This window comes from Cicer arietinum, chromosome 1, assembly GCF_000331145.2.
Source record: "Cicer arietinum cultivar CDC Frontier isolate Library 1 chromosome 1, Cicar.CDCFrontier_v2.0, whole genome shotgun sequence".
Classification (NCBI taxonomy): Eukaryota; Viridiplantae; Streptophyta; class Magnoliopsida; order Fabales; family Fabaceae; genus Cicer; species Cicer arietinum.
In genome coordinates this window covers 37,293,970-37,309,804 of record NC_021160.2, presented here as the reverse complement: position 1 = coordinate 37,309,804, position 15,835 = coordinate 37,293,970, and the positions used below count along the sequence as shown (strand labels likewise).

Genomic DNA, 15,835 nt, shown 5'->3' with positions numbered 1-15,835 from the left:
TCAAGAAATTCAATGGGAAAAACGATTTTGCTCTATGGAGGATGAAGATGAGGGCTTTGTTGGTACATCAAAGGTTAGAAGAAGCCTTGGAAGGAGAAAGCAAGCTACCTGCGTCTTTTACAAAGCAAGAAAAGAAGAGCATTATGAATAAGGCGCACAATGCAATTATCCTAAGCCTAGGTGATAAAGTTCTTTGTGAAGTTTCCAAAGAAAAGACAGTTGTTGTGTTATGGTTGAAATAGGAAAGTCTTTATATGACGAAGACACTGGTAAAGTGTCAATATCTCAAGAAAATATTGTATACTCTAAATATGCAAGATGAGACATCATTTGAGGATCACATGGACGAATTCAATAGATTAATTCTTGATTCTGAAACCATTGAAATTTAAATTGAGGATGAAGATCAATCATTATTGTTGATTAGGTCACTTTCAAGTTTGTATGATATTTTAGCAGATATATTGATATATGGAAGGGATTCGACCTTATTAGAGGATGTACAAGTTTCTTTAATGGCAAAGGAGTTGTACAACTAGCCTGGTAATAAAGAGCAAGAAAATGGAGATAGTCTATCTGCAAGACATAGAAGTGAGAAACACGAGGACAAAGGAAATGGGAGATCAAGATCCAAGTCAAAAGGGAAATTGAAATGCTTTACTTGTCACAAAGAAGTTTGCTTCAAGAAGAATTTTCCTAAAAAGAAGTTTAAAAAGAAGATGAATTGTGATTGAATGATATGCTTCAGTAGTCTCATATGGGTGTGATAGTTCTAAAGTTTTTTTGGATGAATGTAACATGGATGAAACTGGGTAGCTATTAGACTCAGGTTGCTCATATCATATGTTTCCAAATAAGGATTGGTTTCATGATTACAAGGATCATCAAAGAGGTCAAGTGGTGATGGCATACAATTCTACTTGCAATGTCATTGAGATTGGCTCCATCAAGATCAAACTTGTTGAGTGTACATAAAAAATCTTAACAAAATTAAGACATGTTATTGGTTTAAAGAGGAGTTTGGTATCATTGGAAACCTTGGAAGAAGTTGGTTATACCTCCAAAGTTGAGAATTGCACCATGAAAATTATAAGTGGATCTTGGGTGGTAACGAGAGAAGAAAGAAAAAGAAATTGTCTCTACACTCTCAAAGCTGAAGTCACCGTAAGAGATGTGGAAGTTAATGAGAATTCTAAGATTAGTTAGACACAACTATGGTACCAAAGGCTTGGACACATAAGTGAGAGGGGGCTTTGGAAATTGTATAAATAAGGGTTGCATGGAGGGAATAAATTTGAAGCATTGGAATTTTGTGAACATTGTATAAAAGGAAAGCAAACACGACTCGAATTCACCATTGCAATTCACAAGACCAAAGACATATTAGTCTACATTCACTCTAACTTATGGGGACCAACAAAGACCTACTCATTGAGGTAATATGTGCTTTATTACCGATATAAATGATTTTAGTATAAAGGTGTGGGTATACTTGCCTAAAAATAAAGACCAAGCATTCAAATCCTTTGTTCAATGGAAGGCTAGAGTGGAAAACCATTGTGATAGAAAGATAAAGGTCCTAAGGAAAAACAATGGGCTAGAATTTTGTAACAAATAGTTTAATGATTTTTTCAATAATCATGGCATCTATGGAAATTACCCAGTTAGACACATTCCACAACAAAATGGATTAGCTGAAAGAATGAATAAAACCCTACTTGAAAAGGTTGGGTGCATGTTATCTAATGCAAATTTATCTAAGAACGATTGGGGAGAGATTGTGCACACAACCTACTATTTGGTCAATAGGAGCCCCTCTATTGCATTAGAATTTAGAACACCTCAAGAGGTGGGGAACAACAAACCACTAGATTACAATCACCTTAGTACCTTTGGTTGTTTTGCTTATTGTTATTCAAATGAAGGAAAATTAGAACCAAATGCTAATAAAGGTATGTTCATGAGTTATCCAGATGGCACAAAAGGCTATCGAATATGATTGAAAATGGTAAAACTAAACCTAATGAAATGATTGAAAATAATAATGAAAGAGATGTAGTTGAAATTGAGGTGGAGTCCAAGAAAGGAAAAGATATAGTAACAATCCATGATCAATTAGTTCATGATGATCATAATCCAGGAGATGATTCTGAAGAGGATTTTGAGAGAACTAAAACAACTGACTATGTTCTTTATAGGGCAGAACAAAGAGAGTTTTCAGTTCTCCAAAGAGATATGGCTATGAAGACATAATATTCTATGCTTTGAATACTGATATGACATTCAATAATGAAGAACCTAAATCCTTTAAAGAAGTTATGAGTTCTAATGACCATGCTAAGTGGTCTCTTGCTATGAAGGATGAAATGGAGTCTCTGTACAAAAATGAGACCTGAAAGTTATTCTAGAAACATGTTGAAGCAAAACTAGTAGGCAACAAATGGATATATGAAATAAAGGAGGGAAATTTAGAAAGTGAACAACCTAGGTATAAATCTAGGCTTGTTGCTAAAGAGTACCTCAAACGGAGGGGATAGATTTCAATAAAAAAAATTCTCCAGTTGTTAAGCACAGCTCAATTAGAATCATATTGGCTACGAGACTCAGTTTGATATGCACTTAGAACAAATGGATGTAAAAATAACTTTCCTACATGGTACCTTGGAAAAAATAATTTTTATGAAACAATGAGATGGATTTGATATTAAAGGTAAAGAGAATTGGGTTTGTCTTCTCAAAAGGTCCCTATATGGTTTAAAATAGTCATATAGGCAATGTTACAAGAGATTTGACTCTTTTATCCTAAGCATTAGTTACACTAGAATCAAGTATGATAGTTGTGTGTATTATAAAAGATTGAGAAAATATGATTACATATATTTGCTCTTGTATGTAGATGATATGCTCATAGCTAGTAAGCGTAAAGAAGAGATAAATGATCTAAAGTCAACGTTGAAATCAGAATTTGAAATGAAAGACCTTGTTCAAGCAAAGGAAAATTCTAGGAATGGAGATAACTAGATATTGTAAATTTTGTGTATTAAGATTTTTCCAAGGAAAGTATGTGAAAAGAGTACTTCAAAGGTTTAATATGGAGAATGTTAAGATACCCAATGTACCTATAGCTTCTCATTTAGAACTGTTCGTTAGTGACTGGCCTAGTAGTGTTGAAGACAAAATGAAATTTTCAATATTCCATATGCCAATGTAGTTGGGAGTTAAATGTATTATATGGTGTGTATCAGGCCTAGTCTAGTTTATGATGTTAGTTTGGTCAACAAGTACATAAGGAATCCTATTATGATGCATTGGCATGATGTTAAACTTATCCTTAGATATATGAAATGATCCATTGATGTTGGTCTGTGTTACAACAAAAAGCAACATATTCAAGGTGGAGAACTTGGTTATGTGGACAATGAGTTGGAAATAGAGAGAAGATGGGATCACTAACATGATATGCTTTCACTCTATATGAGAATACAATGAGTTGGAAAGCTTTTTTGCAATGTGGTTGTTCTCTCAACCATTGAGGCCGAGCACATAGGCTTAACTGAGGCTTCCAAAGAAGATATATGGTTAAGAGGTTTTATAAATGAAATTGGGATAAAACAAGGGGGTATCGACATCCTTCGTGATAACCAAAGTGAAATTCATTTATTTACGAATTCTACTTATCTTGAAAGGACTAAGCATATTGACACAAAGATATTGGATTAGAGATATGATAAATGAAAGCAAGATACAAGTTCACACCTCGGACAATCCACCAAATTTTATTACTAAAGTGGTTTCTCGGGGAAAATTTAGGCATTGCCTCAATTTGCTAAACATAGATACATGTTAAGGTGTCAATCATGGCCAAACACTGCTTGTTTTAGTTTGCTGATCTGAATCAGGTTGCTAATAATCCAAGGTGGAGATCATTGAAGCATGGATTACTAGTTTTATTAAATTCAATTATTCCTTTTGTTGTCTTTTTCTTTGTAACAACTCTAAATGTTTTGTAATTGAGTTAACTATTTTGTTGATTGAGTTGATAGTTTGTTGCAACTAAGATTGAACTTATTAATATACATCTCATTGAAAATGAATTTAGAGGTAGAAAAATCAATAACAGACAAGGAAGAACCAGGTGTATCAAGGGTTGCAGTTAGAATGAATATAGAGGAAGAGAGTTCACTCTCTTGGAAGATTATTCTGTAACAATTCAACTTGATTCAGAAAAAACTGGACAATGCAGTTGCATGTCCTCTAAATGTTGGTATCAATCTGAATGGTACTTTATTGGGTTATCAAATTCATTGTGTTCTTGAATCTGTTTTTCTATTCTTGATCAATTTTGCATTTTAGTCTTTCAATATGTAAATTCTGAGTTTCACAATTCTAGTTTCTCCTAACGATCATCCTTAACTATGATATAGTCAAAAACTATGTTTCACAATAAGATAAAAGAAGAAATTTTGACTAACTGTTTGTTAAATTTGTATACATTGAAAGGAGAACCGCTAAAACAATTAGTGTAGATTTAATTATAGATTATTTTTGTGATATGCAAGAGAGATAATATATGTTTTAATAGATTATTACTGTAGTTTTTTTGACTTAAATATAATTTTAGTCTTTTACTTATTACCAAATATTTGTTTTGGTCATTTATCTTTTTTATATATTCACTTTTGCATATTTCTTTTATAAATGAGAATGTTAGTTATTTTCATCATAACCCTTTCAAACAATTGTAAGATTATTCTCATGAACGATTGAAATCTAATATTAGATTAGTTGTAAAGTTAAGTGTACAACTTTAACAAGGACGGAATGAAAATACACTAAAACTATGATAAATGCATGTTGTTCATTTCAAAGAACTTACATATATTTTAAAGCATGTAAAAAGAATTTTTTTCAAGCCCAGAGAGATTATTGGGTTATATGGATGATTTTTAATTTTTTTTAATAGATACATATTGACAATTGTTAATTCTATTATATATAAGCATAATTTTTTTTAATTAAAATTATTAATGTAAATGATCAAAAATATTTATAAGCATAATTTTTTTATTGAAATTATTAATATAGTTAGTTGATATAAATACACATGTTTTTCTTTTCGTATATATAAATGTTGGATGAGATGTAGAAGGAATGTATATATTTCGATCATACAATCATATATAAATGAATATAATAATTTTTTTTTTGTTCTAATCATAATAATTAATGACTTTTGATCAATGATTAAAAGTCATTCATCTCACTTTCTTATTATAAAAGTCTCTTCATTTAATATGTTACCTAGATATAAAAATAGATTATACTATTTATTTAAATTTAAATAATTATATAAATATCTATATGATTATATAATAACAACTTATAAATTAACAACAAAATTAAAGTGTCTGAAATATCTATATCTTAAGAGATGTAATATTAAGAATGTCTAAATTATTAATTGAATTTGCACATAATTAAAATTGATATTTTAATCTAAATTAAACGAACATTGCAACAAGATGCAAAAATCAAATAATGTTAATAATTTATTTAAATAAAAAATAATAATAATTTAAATGAGTGATTTCGAACAAGTAAGAAACTAAGAGGTATATTTTTTAAAATAATTCAAACTTCATATAAAAATAATTGAGAAATCATCATTGCACTCTTTTCATCTAAAAAAATTCATAAAACTTTGCTTCTATATAAGACAATTCCCAACTTTAGTCGGATTTAGACAAAAAGAAACTTTTAATCAGATTTTTTCTTTTGGACAATTTGATTCTTAACAACAAAGTTTTTTTTTCTTTCAAATTTAAACTTAACTAAATATCATAATTATCGAGAGCACTATAACAATACTTTTTTTTTCTTCTAAATTTAAAATAAATAATATACAATAAAACCTAATAAAATATATGCAAAACAAACCATGTAAAAAGCGGATAAATGGGCCACTAATCTAAATAATGGCATAAAAAATGGATAACTGAATAAATCTTTTTATATATTGGTGAGTAAATTTGTTTATCTATCAAGATTATGGTCTGTTTGTTATGTATTATAAAATAATAATTTAATTATTAATAATTTAGAAATAATGATTTAGAAATTTCTAGAAAAAAAAATAGAAATTTTTAAACGTTCTTCTCAAGCAATGAAAATCACTGTATTTTTTTAAAGTAGTTATTAAAAATATTTTCTTTTTTAATAATTGAAAATAATTTTTTATAAACAGTTGAAATCCTTTTTAATAATTTTTATATTATTTTTAGATTCTCATTGTTTTTAAAAACTGTAATAAATAAATGAAAACTTTTATATAATTATTTTACGAATTTTTTTTAACAAATGCATCTTACACTTATGTGAAGTGTTGTGGCATGAGTGCAATGACTATTAACTGATAGTTGTTTAATATATATACATCTGATTATTTATTTAATTTAATAAAAAAATGCTATTTAGTATGAATAGTTATTGGAAGAAAAAAAAGAAGAAAAGAATGCATAAAAATAGATTATTATTTAGAAAAGTTAGATGTTAAACTAGATTCTTATATTTTTTCTTAACAATAAATATATTTTTTATTTAATAATCAATGTCATCTATTAAAAATTACTACTTAATATTTATTTTATTTTTATTGGAATTGTAAGATTTGCTGTGTGTTACTTTTTCTATTACAGCAGAGTGCAAAGGGAGAATATATATGGTTATTTAATCATTTGTTTATTTAATATTAAGAAATAAATGATTCTTTTTATGAGAATTTATAGAAGGAAAATTTAAGATTTTTTTGTGTTGTTATTTTTTTAGTTTAGTTTTCTCTAACTTCAATACGAATCAAACGCAGTGTTAGTTTTGTGATGAGGATGACTGTTGTTTGTTGATGGGAGAATGGAAACGGTATCTGAAATATTTCCGTTAGATTTCAAAAAGCTTCTTTGAATTCTATAAACATCAAAACTTTGTTCTTCACATTCACCCATTTATCACCCCCAAAAACCTCACCCCTTTTCTTTCTCTCAATTTCATGATCATCGCCTCCCTAAATTTCTATTAATTTTAACCCGGTAATTTAATCCCTCTTCTTCTTTTTCAATTTGATATAATTTTCATTATCTGAAAGTTTTTTATTTTCTTTTAGGTTTTCTTTTGTTGTTAATTTCTGTTTTCTTTTAATTTTTGGGTTTTTAATCAATAACATGGTTGCTTTGATTTGCATTGCATTTTCTTTTTTTTCTTCCAATTCAGAATGATTAATCCTGCTTGTCTCTTTAACATTACAAATTTGAGGCAAAAACATATTAACAATGATTTGTTGCAAATATAAATTTTGGATATGAGGGTAAGTTAGATCCTCAATTTAACTGTGCATTATACAATTGCAAGATTTTGACAATGTGGTTCTGCTATTACTCTTTTTCATGTTTTGCATCATTCAATGTTTAGTATATGAATAAAGATTTGCTTTGTTTTAATTTATGTTAGAACCTTGAAACATTAGAGAACTGAAGTTATAATGGATCCTGATTTGAATGAGAAGCCTACGGATCGAATCGAAGAGCAAATGCAAATGAAACGTCTTGAAGCCATTTTCAAGGCTATGAAAAGTCAGAATTTGCAAAAGAGTCACACTCCGATTCAGATAACTAATTTCGAAGGAGAATTGTTAACAAAAGCTGAAAATTTTCAAGATGAAAACAAGGTGATTAAGGAAGAGGTTGGTGTTAATGTTGAAGAAGAGACATCGGAATGTGAGAAAACAGGAAAAAGGAAGGCGGAGTATTTGGTTGCGGAAGCATTAGGGATGGATACCTCGGAGGATGGCATTGGTGGCCGCACGAGACACTTCTTCGATTGTAATATATGTTTTGAAAAGGCGAATGAACCTGTGTTAACTTGCTGTGGTCACTTGTTTTGTTGGGAATGTTTCTATAACTTGTCGTATGCTTATTCAAATGCTAAAGAATGTCCTGTTTGTGAAGGAGAGGTCGTTGAAACCGACATCATCCCGGTTTATGGCAATGGAAGGGTCCATGATAATGGTCATTTGGAAATGAATGAAACTGGTTCCCAAGTTCCCGATCGACCCCGTGCAGCTAGAGTTGAGAGTACCCGGCAGCGGCGGAGAAGACGCAGAGCTGGTTCTTCAAACCATGATTTATCGTTGTTTGGTGACTTTGATGGATTAGAAGAGTCTGATTCGTTACAATTCCCGAGTTTATCTCCCGATTGATCTATGTTCAGCATATTTCTTACCAGTGCAGTTAGCACTTCATTTTCATTCTTTTTGAATCATATATATATTTATGTGCAGTCACTCACCACTAGGAAGCATTAGACCACTAAATCCTAATTCTGTCGATGGAGGTTTGGCTTTTCGGCATTGCTGCTACAAATCAATGAACAAGTCATACTCAAGATCATGCTCTAACCAATTCTGCAACCGTACATCTTCTGTTTCTCCTTTAACATCTAGATAATTGATAGTAGTGTATATTTAGTATTTCAGTGGAGCTTTCATCTTAATTATAGTAGAGGGGATGCTTAGCCTTTAATATCTAGATAAATTATAGTACGCCCTACCCTCTTTTTAGTTCCATAATAAGTGTCACATTTACAAATGTCTTGAAAAGATTTATCAGTGTTTTTTTAATTGTACCATTATTTAATATTATGTACATACTCTCGAGTTATTATTCTTCACTTTGTATTTATAATAAATAGAATAGATCAATGATTAACAAGGATAATTTAGTAAAATCATCATTCTATTGAGGAGTAAAATGAAACTCATTGATTATTTCAGTGGAACTTTCATCTTCATTCTAACAGAACTGATGTGGCATGTTAAGGTGAGTTTGAAATGGGTCCATAAGGAGATGGTTTACATGATGTTCCTATATGAAAGGAGAATTGATCAAGAAGATAGAATATAAGGTAACCATTTATTTTTAATACTCCCTTATATTACTTTAATAAGAGATAATTGGGTCAACAAAAGTTAATGTATTTGATTTATATATCAATTTTTGTTGATTCAATTATCTTTTATAAAAAAAATCAGTCTATCAATTATTTGTTGCACAACTTTTTGTTTGTATTAGTATAGAATATGCTTTCTAGTTTAACTAAGGCACAAACAACCGGGTGTATGCTCTCGGGCACAATTTCAACTCTTATGAAGTGAGCATAAGACTAATTATTTTGAGCTTCGACTCTTTGAAGTGATTATAAGACTAATTATTGGTTTAGGGCTTAGTCACATTTAAATTTAACCCCGCATCTCGGAAAGTATGTTTTTATGGAAATCAAACTCCAATCCTTGTTTGCACAAGTTTATCAATTTGCACAAGTTTAACAAATTGAAGTAGTAGTAACAAAATTAATTTGTGTGGAGGTGACTTCTCATTGGAAGTTAGTGTAAACCTATTTTGGTCGCTTATATGAAAGGTTCAATAATAATTTAAATTACTCTGGACACTTGGGTTGCAAAGTGCTTTACATCACATTATCATAATCTTTCCAAACCCAAAAGTCATAATAGTTTCAGTAAATAACAATTTATTAGACAAATTGTTTTCTATTCATGTGAGACTCATCAAAGTTTAAAGCTCTGCAGTACTCCATTCACACAATCTTCTGCCATTTTTTCATTTATATTGTTTCTACACTTCGTATCTATTCAGACAAGCTTCAATGGTTTTTTCCTTTTTTTTTTGAAAAATATTATTTAAACACAATTGTGGACCCAATATTTGACATGTATGTACTTTTCACCCGTTGGTCCAATTTTCTGGATCAAACAAGAACTATAACAAAAGTTTGACAATTAATATTAGAGTTTATTTGTTTACTAGGATCAACAAAACACAATTTATTATTGTAAATTTAAAAGTCGTTATAATTAAAGTCAAATATTTTTAACAATTAAACATAATAATTGATTTAATGAAAATACATTGTCTTTGTGAAAAGTATTTACATTGACATCTAATACAAACGTACCATTTTTGCATATTATACCATGAATTTCAAAATAATATTAAAAAAGTAGAGTCAAATACCAAAATAATGAATTTCTATTGAATGCCGGGATAAAACTAGTTTACCTTGACGATACATATCCCTTATATCTTTTACATGTCCCTTAAATCTCTTATCCATTCGCAAAAAAATGGAAAGAACAAGAAACTATAACCAGTTGAATATGTATAAAATTCTGGTTTTATGTCAGGGCGAAACCATGATATGTGGAGGTGACGGTTACAGACACGTGGGCGCGACTGGACGATCAAGGATAGAGAGAGAAAAAAATGGAATTACCTTAATATCCATTTAATTAACTAGTTTTTTTATATAAAAAATTACTTGGATTTTTAGTGTAAATTATAAAGGTGTAAGATATTAATTTATACCAACTAAAATATGAGTTAGTAAATTAGCAAATTCCACATATATAATTCAATATTCATTATCGTTAATACAATATAAATTACTATTATTGTAATGTGCTTGTCTTGCTATGCTTTCTAAAAGTGTTTAGAAAACACAAGAAAAAAGTTTGAATTGTGTTTTATATTTTAAATTTTTTTCCTGAAATGATGAGATCATAACCTTTTGGAAATATATTTTGATAAAAACCTAAATACTAAGATATAAAGGAGATAAGGGAAGACAAAAATCATTGAATGATTTGTGTATGTAATTGAGGGCAAGTGTCTCCACTAGATTGTTTATTGTGTTGTTAATCATTAAGTAATTTAGTGCATTGAAGCATTTCAACATACATTGAGTTTTCTTCAAAACTTTTACATTGAGTTTTCGCTTAGTCGCTTCAAACTCGTATCCCATCTTTTGGAAATCAAACTTAATATAGTCAAGACTTCCAAAGAGATTCTTTCGGCCATTATTGAACATTTTACAAAAATGGTGTGTTTCCAACATATTTTAATTGCTAATTCTCTAAAAAAGAATATGCAATACTATCTAATATAATCAATCCAAGTTATCTTTCATTCAGAGGATATTCATGTTTTTTTATGAATGATTTTAAAAGATAATAATTCTCATAGAAAATATGTACGACACAGATCCTATTGAGTGGACTATTGGTGGTCTGTTTATGTAGTAGGACTTTGGATATCTATTTATAGATGGTTTTTTAAAAGAGAATGTTAATTTAAACAACATATAATGTTTTTTTTTTTTTGCAAAATTGATTATAATGGATTGACGAAAAACTGTGCATAATTGCTTTCAAATGCTACGGAATTTCCATGGAACAATCTTAGTTATGTAGCTAAGGCCAAAGGAAGTAATTGTGAACAAATATTTTTCTATGAATCAGCTGTAAATTAGGTAGGAAATGTTTAACATTAACTAGGAGTTATCTTGGAATAATTTTTTAAGTTAGTTAATCTCCCAATCCATATTATGACCAATTCTATAGCAATTTTGTTGTTAATCACAATATCCACTAAGTTTGTACTTAGGAGATGTCTTGTAGAACAAGGTAAGGTTGGTAGTGCCTTTTAGGTATCTAAAGATTCTCTTAACAATAGTTAAATGTGATTCCCTAAGGTCAGCTTGAAATCTTGCACATACATATACATTAAACATGATGTCAGGTCTGGAAGCGGTAAGGTAAAGTAGGGATCTTTATCATTTCCATGTAGGTTTGTTGGTCAACTTTTTCGCATGAATCATCTTTTTCAAGTGAACAAGTAGGGTGCATTGGTGTAGCTATAAGTTTACAATCACTCATCTTAAACTTCCTAATAAGCTCTTTTGTATATTTAGTTTGATGAATGTATATACCTTTTTGACTTTGCTGAATATAAAATAGTAGCAAGAAATTGACAATGGAAATTTTAAGAGAGGAATGAGGAGTGAGTGATGAAGAGAACAAAGAAAAATAGTGGCAAGAAAATAAGAAGAGATAGAAGATTAAGGGTCCAACCATGGAAGGAGAATACATAAAGAATGAGTCAATTTTGGGATTAGGGTTCTTGCATGTCTGAAAAGGAAACTTAAAGCTCAACAATTTGAATTTCATCTCCTTTGATTTTTATTCTTAGAAGTTACATAGAAAACCCTCTCAAAATCTCTCTTAGATGTATTTAGAGATCTTGATTGCATGTTGCTAATAACTATTCATGATTTGCATGTTTGGGTATTGAGATAATCCTATTCGAATTAGTATAATTGATTATTAAGAGTGCATGTTAGATGTTTGTATTAATTACTGTGAATAGTTTGTAGGAAATTATGACCTCTATTTGTTACAAAATATAAGAAATGTATTTACTAATCTTACAAGATTACTAATCAGATTAACAATAATCAGTTGCAGAATTTATTCAGGAACAAAGATTCACAGTTGCATGAATTATCAATATAAGAGTACAGATACAATGCTTATTCAGAATATTAATCAAGACAGAAATTCACTGATACAAACATTCAAGAATAAACATTCAAGCAATATCAAAATAAAGAGAAAGGATAAGAAAAACGTGCACCAAGATTTATACTGATTCAGCTATCAGTTTGATAGCCTACCTCCAGTCCTGAAATCTAAACCAGATTTCAGCCTTTCCAATAGAATTGACTTGAGTACGTTTTACAGATTGTCCAGCTCACACATGGCCTATCTATCCAACTCACTCGCTTCTATTACAATACCACCTTATCCCTGGAGTTACTCGTCAAACTCTCACGAGATCAAGATGAGACTTCTTCTTGATGAACACACGCACCAACAAAGATAGTCACCAGTTTACACCACTGGATTTCCAGAACTTTCTTTACAGATTGTTTTTACAGAAAAGAATAAAAGCGGACAAAAGATGATGACTCAATCACAATATGAATTTCACACAAAAGAGTTTGCCAAATGAGTATTTTGTGTGATGAAAATAATTGTTTCAAGTGTAGTGTATTGGTTGTTAGAAAATGTGTAACAGTTGTTAGAAAATGTGATTGAATCAGCTTATATATATTCAGAAAAATATCAGGTCAATCGATTGCTCAATCGATTTTATAAAAGTTTAAAACCAGTTTAATCGATTACCCAATCGATTATCGTTCTTCTTATTTTTCTTGAATCTTGAAAATATAAGCATGAATCGATTTGCCAATCGATTCTTTTAATGCATAAATCAGAAACTGATTCTAAGAATATATCAGAATCGATTATAGGTGTTTTGTTCAAACAACGAGATCAAAACAATCGATTGCTCAGTCGACGTATATTCAAACATTTAGCTTCAATCGATTCGTCAATCGATTTGGCAATGAGTTGAATTCTTCCTGTAACTCAAACATTTAGCTTCAATCGATTCGTCAACCGATTGTGCTGGTCACAGTGACTTAGACATTTACTTCATTCGATTTGCCAATCGATTGTGCTGGTCACAGTGACTCAGACATTTACTTCAGTCGATTTGCCAATCGATTGTGCTTGTTACATAACCTCGACTATTTGGTCAAAATCAATGTGCCAATCGATTATTCAATGTTTTTCTGATAAATGATTAACTTCAATCGATTACTTAATCGATTGTCACAAAACTTGTAGTTTAAGAAATGTAATTCAATTGATGTCCCAATCGATTTGATTGATCAGAAAACTTATTTCTGATGAAAAACATTGTCACAATCAATTTGCCAATCGATTAATTCAGTAATTGGTTGGTTCTGTGAATCACACAATCGATTACTCAATTGATGTCCCAATTGATTGTCCAATAGATTGGATTAAGCCCAGAACTCAGGTTTCACTAAAAGCTTTTAAGTAATCGATTTCCCAATCGATTTACGTAGTAAAAACTCTTGTTCTGAGTCAGACAATCGATTGCCCAATTGATTCATCAATTGACTTATTAGTTGATTGATTTACTTTCTTTGGCAAATACTTAAGTATGAAACTATAGTGATTAGTCTACTAAAATAACTACTATGACAACTAATCACACTATACATATTTGCATCTTTCTCAAGCACACCCTCCAATTTTGGTTGATTCCTTGAGTTCCAAGCTTTTGTTCAAAGTGTATAGTGTTTGCTTGTTTGCCTGAAATGTTTCTCAATTCAAATCATTAGATCAATCAAATACTTCATATGTATTGTATGTTTGGGAATTAAATCAAAAACATGATCAGGGAAGCTTTTGACTTACAAACTCCCCCTTTTTGATTTAATGACAAACACACAGTTTTAACCTTGAGATTATTTTAGAATCTCCCCCTGAATTTTAGAGTTTATGATACATTTCAACAACATAATCACAAGCTATTCGCATTCATTAATCAGAGTATTATAGCTTATACAAAATTTGGTATCATAATATAAATAGGGTACATTATTATGTATCAGAGTGCATTATGTATCAGATATCACAAGTTAACAATCAATCAGGGCAATATCACATAATCAGAGCATTAATTAATCAGAGCAATAATCATAGCATTAATCAGAGCATCACATAATATACCAATCACCAATGTAGTATCTCAAGTTAAATTTGATACCAATCTCCCCCTTTTGTCATTGAATACAAAAAGAAATACAAGAGAGAGTGATTAATCAAAAAGAATCATAAGAAATATACAAAAGTATTACAAAGCAACAAAGAAAAACTAAATCCTAATCAACTAAACTAGGACTGCTCCTCATTATCACCAACGAGAGAGGTTGAGACTGTTGTATTATCCTCAGCAAGTGTCTCCTCACCATGAGGTTCAGCACTTTCTAGATTGGTAGGATTTTGTTCTGCCAATTTCAACAATGTCTTCAAAAGACATTTTGAGACCCAAGTGCTCTTGAATGGCAGCAACGTCTTGAACCACTGAATTTAAGGTAGCTTGGAGTTCCTTAAGAGAGGCTTCCACCCTTGCATTGTGGGCAACCTGAGATTCCATCAGCTCCAGCAGCTTAGCCAAAAGCTCAGATTGTACTTCAGCTGGCTCAGTTGGTTCAGCACTTGGTTGTGCTTGATCAGCACTTGGTTGTATCCTTGTCCAAATGCCATTGATCCTTTTCAATTGCATCTGATTAACAATGGATTCACCAAAGGTTAGAGTGGTCTTAATTGATTCTTCATTGGCACATGAAACCTTGAAGTGCCTCAGAATCTTTGTAATCAACTGGGGGTAGGGGAGCAGTAGCTTGCCTTGTGTTGATTCAACCATGTTCATCAACACAATCCAAGCCCAGCTCATCTTGAGCTCCTTGTACAGGCCCCAAAGCAGGATGGTATCCAACCTCTGTACAACAGCGTGATTTCTAGAGAGAGGTACTAACATCCATGTTAGCACATACATTAGCATACGATGATGAACCTTCATCTGACCGGTTGGAAGGGATACTTTCTCAACAAAACCTTCCATCATCAGGTCCTGAATAGTCGTATGCCTATCCACTGATGATTCCCAAGCGTCATCAGTTGAATCAGGGTATGTTCTTCCATCAATAGCTGCTCCAAAGAATGGTAATCCTGACAGTTTGGAGAAGTCTTCAAAAGTCATTGAGATTTTCTTACCCTTCACTTCAGCCTCGAATCCAGTTTTGGTGAGTTTGAAGGTTGAGTAAAAGGCTCTAATCAACCTTGGGTAGATTTCCAGAGAACAGGAAAGGAAATCCACTAATCCATGAAACCTCAAGTGATTTTGGAAAGTAAACCCATTTGAATCAAAATAGGTAAAATCTAGAGTTCTAGCCTCTTGGATTTTCCTTTTTAAGAAAGAAGAAGGGAGAGCAATTTCTTCAACTGGTTTGCCTTTGGGAGGCTGAACCTTCTTTGGTTGGGGGGAAGATATAG

At 30.9% G+C, this 15,835-nt stretch overlaps 1 protein-coding gene across 2 annotated transcripts; it reads left to right on the top strand.

The window, feature by feature from the left end:
- The first annotated feature begins 6,790 nt into the window (after positions 1-6,790).
- Positions 6,791-10,494, top strand: LOC101495597 (uncharacterized). 2 transcript variants are annotated; one of them, XR_003472705.2, is made up of 4 exons: positions 6,791-7,082; positions 7,501-8,460; positions 8,822-8,952; positions 10,250-10,494. XR_003472705.2 is itself a non-coding variant. In XM_004488394.4 (2 exons), exon 2 carries the CDS (start codon positions 7,532-7,534, stop codon positions 8,246-8,248), a length of 717 nt encoding a protein of 238 aa, XP_004488451.1. In that variant the 5' UTR covers positions 6,791-7,082; positions 7,501-7,531; the 3' UTR covers positions 8,249-8,714. The 2 variants fall into 2 exon arrangements, 1 of the variants encoding a protein (XP_004488451.1); XM_004488394.4 differs by lacking the exons at positions 8,822-8,952; positions 10,250-10,494 and having other exon boundaries at positions 7,501-8,714.
- The last annotated feature ends 5,341 nt before the right edge of the window (positions 10,495-15,835 follow it).

What these genes read in the sequence shown, in the direction of transcription:
- LOC101495597 (XM_004488394.4), top strand. Translation starts at nt 7,532, where the DNA reads ATGGATCCTGATTTGAATGAGAAGCCTACGGATCGAATCGAAGAGCAA.